Source organism: Ricinus communis, chromosome 1, assembly GCF_019578655.1.
Source record: "Ricinus communis isolate WT05 ecotype wild-type chromosome 1, ASM1957865v1, whole genome shotgun sequence".
In the NCBI taxonomy this organism is placed as follows: Eukaryota; Viridiplantae; Streptophyta; class Magnoliopsida; order Malpighiales; family Euphorbiaceae; genus Ricinus; species Ricinus communis.
Genome location: NC_063256.1, coordinates 11,140,064 through 11,146,167, shown reverse-complemented (window position 1 = coordinate 11,146,167; position 6,104 = coordinate 11,140,064). Strand labels below are relative to the sequence as shown.

The window sequence follows — 6,104 nt, the reverse complement described above, 5'->3', positions numbered from 1 at the left end:
GGCAATGACGCTGTAATGATTGAGAAATTTAAAATTCTATGATGTCTGAATTTGAAATGACTGATCTCGGCTTGATGCATTATTTTTTGGGCTTGGAAGTTATTCAATCTTATGCAGGCATTTTTATGTGTCAAAGGAGATATGTGCAGGACATCTTAACCAAATTTCAGATGCAAGACTGTAATCCAGTTTACACACCAGCTGAGACGAGTTTAAAGCTTGTTAAAGACCCAGATGGAGTAAAGATTGATAGCACTCTTTACAAGCAAATTGTTGGAAGTTTAATGTACTTAACTTCAACAAGGCCTGACATCATGTTTGTTGTAAGTCTCATCAGCAGATTCATGAAAAATCCAACGGAGATGCATCTCATGGCTGCGAAATGAATTTTACGATATTTGTAAGGAACAATGGATTATGGAATTCTATATAAAAGGGGAGAAAAATCAGAACTTGTTAGATTTACGGACAACGATTATGCAGGAGATCATGACGATAGGAAAATCACATCTGGTTATGTGTTCATGTTGGGTTCAGGAGCTATCTCATGGTCATCAAGAAAGCATCCTATTGTTACCCTCTCAACTACTGAAGCTGAATTTGTAGCAGCAATATCATGTGCTTCTCAAGCAATTTGGTTGAGTAATGTTCTTAAAGAGCTTCACTTCAGTCAAGAAGGTCCAACTCTTATTTACTGTGACAGCAACTCAGCTATAAAATTGTCCAAGAATGTTGTTTTGCATGGTAGAAGCAAGCATATAGATGTGAGGTATCATTTCTTGTGTGATCTCACAAATGAGAAAGTTATTGATCTCATTTACTGTAGAAGCAAAGACTAATTTGCTGATTTGTTCACAAAGTCACTCAAATTTAACACATTTCAAAAACTCAGAAATATGCTTGGAGTATGCAGCAAGAAGGTGTTCAATAGATAGTGTCTTGAGAATAAATTTCACTAAACTGGTATAGATTAAGCTTAGTTTAAGGGAGTGTGTTAAAATATCAGTTGTTTGTTAAACTAAGTCTAGGATAAAATTTGTCCTATTCTTTAGGAGTTTAGTTGCTTTATTTTAGAGATTTGATTTTTCAAATTTTATATAATTCTGATATATATTTCAGTCTATATAAAGTCTTTTATAATTATAACATAAAACAACTATGAAATTGTAGTCTGACTGAACCTGATGGATATTATAGTAGATAAGTGTCAATTAAGATGTGGTGCATTTAGAAGAAATAATTAAATTTGTTGTTTAATTATAAAAATGATGTCACGCGGTGGGCTTCTCATTTTGTGAGTGGCTTAAGCTTTCCAGTATTGAATTCCAACCCTAATGACTCAAAAATGCTCTGGTCGATTTGTGTGATGAAATCTCCACTTCGGATGCCTAATTTCTCGTCGACAATCATTGCTTATTACTACTGGTTTCGCTCTTCGAATCCATCCAGTAATCGTTCTGCTTTAAACTCACCTCTTCTATCAAAACCAGCTGGTGGCCTTATACCAGAAGAATTTGTGCTTTTTTTTTTCCGACCCAATAGCTGATTCCATCAACTGAGTAGGACTAGTATCAGAAATCTCGGCGATGTCACAGTCTCACCAACAACACCTTTACCTTCTAACATGGCTGAAAAAAGATTTTTTTTTTTTTGTTTTTTTTCCTATTCAAGATGGTGGAAGAGATCCAAAAAGTATTGAAGCTTGTCCTATGTGTACACTTATCCTCCCCTTTCTTTTCTTGACAATTATCCGAGAGAGAGACTAAGACAATTGTGATATTTCAGAAAGAGAAACAGACAGACATTTTCACAGAAAATGAAAGCATCCATTTTCTCCGGCAAGGATCCTGCCATGCTACAATTTCTTCCACCGACATATTATTTTTATTTATTAGGTCTTATGTATTTAGAGTCCCACTATTGAGTGTTTGTTTTCATTTTAGTCAGGGAGTTACATAATCGACAAAGTTTATTTGAGTGATTTTTAAATCAAATGAATTCCTTGTTAAGAGAGTGGTTTTCAGGTGGGGTGTTCGCTACAGCTGCCAGTTATCGAAATTTGGCGTTAACTCCCGTCAGACTTTGACTACTCTTTAAGCCTTGTTGGTTTTCTAGAGGCATTCTCGTGGCTTTCTCTTTTATCATTAGTTTTGTGTCTTGGACTCTATGTATGTTTGCAGAGGTTTCTCCTTTAATTATTACTATCTTTTGTTAAATGAAGTTTTTATTTTAATTATTATGAAAAATAAAAACTTATCAAGTGTAATTAGTAGACAACATTTAGGAATTTGAAAGAATATATTTTAGGAATAAGTACATAGAAGTATTCTATAGTTTTATTATTTTACAATTTTAGTATATAATTTCTTTTTCTAACAGAAAAAAATATGTAGTTATAATTGTAATAAAGAAAAGTATATCTCCTTTAAGAACTCTCGATTTGAAAGAATTCAATCATTTTTACGCCGATCGGCCATCATTCTCATATTTTCTGTGTTTGATAACGCAAGTTTGGAGCTTAACAATTCATAATTCTAATATTTGATTGTTAAATCGCGACTTAATAAATCATTAATTCGATGATATCGATTTAACAGTCAAAAAATGACGTTTTGAGTTATTAAATTCTAAACCCATATTATTAAATATGAGAAATATGATAATGATAGCTGATCAAAGTAAAAATGGTTAAATCATCACAAATCGAGACTCTTTAACGGTGAAATACCTTTTCTTCTCGCGATTTCTAACCACATGCATTTTTTTTATCTAAAAAGAAAACCATATCCTAAAAGTTGTAAAATGATAAAACCATACGATACTTTTATGTATTTATCCTTACATTTTATAATCTTTTAATAACTTTTATGTTTGATTACAAAATTACATCAAATGTTTTTCTTACAAAAAGTTTAAACATTATGCGAATTTATTTTATTATATAAATTTATCATGCTTATTGATTTAAGAATTTAAGATTTTTTTTTGTTTTATTATTTTATTTTTGAATTTTGAATTATATTTTTTACAAGTATAATACATTTGATTATTTTATTTATTGATAATATTTTATAGTTTCAATTTAAAAAAATATATAAAAGCCTATTAGTGTTTTAATATACAACTGAGGAGACAAGTAGCATCATATTTTAAAAACAATTTTAGAATCTATTATGGATTTCTCCGTATATAATGGATAATAGAATATCTCTTAATTTTTAATGAAAGGATCTTTAAATTGATAAACTTATTATATCTAAAAAGGCACATAATAATAATAATAATAATAATAATAATAATAATAATGTATTTCTAAAATTTGGGAGCCAACTAGTGTACTTGAGATGGATTTTAGTAATTTACTCTTCATTTTAATATATATATGGTTTACGAGCAAGAGACCTTTCTTGAATGTGGAACTTGTGGCAATTTTACTTTGTGTTTAGTTGAAATTTATTTATAAATTTAAAATTTATATGATTTCAATGAAGTAAAAATTAATTTAGAATTTTATATAATCAAATTTGTATGAAATTAGTTATAGCTAAATTAAATTCTATCAAAATAAATAAAGTTTCAAACGAATTTTACACTAGTAAGTCAATATATTCTATAATACTAAAATATTTTATTAATTTTATCTTTTAAATTTTACTTTTTCTTTCGTATATTTTTTATAAAATAATATAAATTTTGTTTTGAGTTTTAATTAAAACTATGTATTTAGTTAATAATTTTCTGGGTTTTTATTAAGTTTATGTTAGATAGTTGTTTGCTTGGTTGTAGCAATTGTTTAGTTAGTGCCTCTTTTTTATGGGGTATTTTGTACTTGAAGTGGAAAATGGTACCATTTTTGAAGTATTCTTGGTTCGGCTGATCCGAAATTCAAGTGTTTTCTTCTTTCAGCTACTGTTTATGTTAAGGTGTGCATGTTAGCCACCAGAGTATCGATGATTTGTTCCGAGCTATTCGGTAATCAAACATCTGACCGGTCCACTTCCGCTAAGGATGATAGTGTGGATGCTAAAGCTCTCTGTTATTCTTATCACCTTAGAATTAGGGGGTTTGATGGGTTTTGCAAAGCTATCCGGTATTATGCCTTTGGCTTTGGCTTATGTACTGAGTAGCTTTTGTCTAATGTGCTCCTATTTTACTTAATGAAGTTTTACTTCTGGTAAAAAAAAAGAAAAAGAACCAAACATTTTAGGATTTAGGAGAACTGGATGCTTATATTCAGTTCAATGTATGAACATATATTATATACCTGAATTATATTGTATAGTATGAAAGTGGTATTTAGGTCCAACTGATTAAAAGTATATAAATACTACAACATTATCTATTCTACTTTTGAAAGATTTCATATGTCTTCAATGTGTGTGTGAAGCAGCAAAGGCCACGTTTATGCATTCAACATCTCATGATGAAAGGTTTAGCCATTCACTTCTCACAGTTCACAAAATCGGAAAGAAAATATCTATGCAATTTATATCATTTCTACTTTGTGGATATGTATTTTTTTTTTTTGTAAAAAATCTTGGCAGAGAAAAATAATATAATTAACTGTTAAATTTTGCATTTAATTTCATTTGGTTCGGTTTCACATTGGTAGTGGAGAAGGGTTATGAGTTTTGCAGCAGTGTTAGTAGGTTATCTCCCAAGTTTATATGTGTTCCAATTTTGGAAAGAATCTTACTCAATTTATCATCACCATCGAGAGATGTGCTTTTGTGCTCTTGAATTGGAGAATGAAAGGGCATTCCAAGTTACAAACTAGTATTATAATATAATATTTCAACACCAACAACAAAAAGTTCAACAATCTTAAGTTCAATCCGATAAACATTTCATTCCATTTCCATCAGAGATATTCCGATAAAAAAAGGAAAGAAAGACACAGAGTAACCAAAAGAAAAAAAGAAAAAGCAAAAATATTTCAAGAACATATCCTGGTTCGACAAAACCCCATAAGGATCATGTCAACAAATTTAATGCATGCATTTCCCTGCCCCCAAAGTGGAAAAGGAAAAACAGATTTAAGCATCTTTAAAGCTGGGGGGCTTGTAGGCAATGAAACTGATGCATTGCACTTGGCGGACATTGTCGAAACCGATGATCCTAACGAAGGAATTGGGGTAAGCTTTAATGGCTTCATCGAGCTCCTTCAACACCTGAACTGCGTCACTGCAGCCAAACATGGGCAGCTTCCACATGGTCCAGTAGCGTCCATCGTAGTATCCTGGGGACCTGGCGTTTTCACGGTACACGAATCCGTGCTGCCATCACAAAATTATATAACTAGTTAGAAAAAGGGTATGATTTAGAAAACAAAATGAAGATTCTATCTCTGAATTATTAATTCAAGGGTGGAGAATACTAATGGAATTGAAATAATCACCTCCAACTCGAACTCTAGGCAAGGAACCCATCCCTTGCGGAGAAGGTATTCGACTTCCTTAGCCAATTGCTCACGGGTAAGGTCAGGAAGGTATGAGAGAGTCTCGAACTTCTTCTTCCCAAGTGGAGGCCATACCTACATTCACAGTACCACATTCAAACTGGTTAATATCATTAAGCTAATGTATTTATTTTCTTAAAGAATTCCAGTCTTTAGCTAATTAGGTTAATTAGGATAGAAGATAAATGACAGACAGACCCTAATATTACGATGAACTGGTTTCTCTTTTCCTTTTCTTTTGAATCTGATCGAGAAGATTTTGTTTCCTAATATTTTCTAAAAGATTTTGAAGATTATTATGATTATAATTGTGTTTATCAAATTCTTTTAGCTATGTAGAGAATTAGAGAAAGGGTTTGAAAGACTAAAAGACCTGCATGCACTGGACTCTGCCGCCATTGTTAGCCAAAGTGGTGATGTCAGTGTTGGTCTTGCGGGTGACTGGGAAAGCAGAGGTGGACTTGAGACCAGTGAATGGTGCAACCATGCTGGCTTGAGCAGGGCTGGCTCTGTTGAGGCTAGCCACAGTTGCTGTTGATAGCATTGAGGAAGCCATTTCTCTTCTCCTTTCTTTCTTTTACACTCTATAATACTAAGATAATACAGTACTCGATTTGCCTTAATGCTTCTTCCCCTCCCCCACCTC

At 32.0% G+C, this 6,104-nt stretch overlaps 2 protein-coding genes across 2 annotated transcripts; one reads left to right on the top strand and one right to left on the bottom strand.

The window, feature by feature from the left end:
* The first annotated feature begins 41 nt into the window (after positions 1–41).
* On the top strand, positions 42–386 carry LOC125369749 (uncharacterized mitochondrial protein AtMg00810-like). Its single transcript, XM_048372697.1, has one exon. The coding sequence runs from the start codon at positions 42–44 to the stop codon at positions 384–386; it is 345 nt and encodes a 114-aa protein (XP_048228654.1).
* Positions 387–4,766: 4,380 nt separating this feature from the next.
* Positions 4,767–6,104, bottom strand: LOC8271820 (ribulose bisphosphate carboxylase small subunit, chloroplastic). Its single transcript, XM_002532103.4, has 3 exons — positions 5,832–6,104; positions 5,399–5,533; positions 4,767–5,276 (listed from the first exon to the last, which is right to left on the bottom strand). The coding sequence occupies exons 1-3, from the start codon at positions 6,012–6,014 to the stop codon at positions 5,037–5,039; spliced, it is 558 nt and encodes a 185-aa protein (XP_002532149.1). The 5' UTR covers positions 6,015–6,104; the 3' UTR covers positions 4,767–5,036.

What these genes read in the sequence shown, in the direction of transcription:
- LOC125369749 (XM_048372697.1), top strand. Translation starts at nt 42, where the DNA reads ATGTCTGAATTTGAAATGACTGATCTCGGCTTGATGCATTATTTTTTG.
- LOC8271820 (XM_002532103.4), bottom strand. Translation starts at nt 6,014, where the DNA reads ATGGCTTCCTCAATGCTATCAACAGCAACTGTGGCTAGCCTCAACAGA. An exon ending in GCAGAGTCCAGTGCATGCAG is followed by an intron (nt 5,534 to 5,831) that starts GTCTTTTAGTCT and finishes CTGTGAATGTAG; the next exon opens with GTATGGCCTCCACTTGGGAA. An exon ending in GCCTAGAGTTCGAGTTGGAG is followed by an intron (nt 5,277 to 5,398) that starts GTGATTATTTCA and finishes TTGTGATGGCAG; the next exon opens with CACGGATTCGTGTACCGTGA.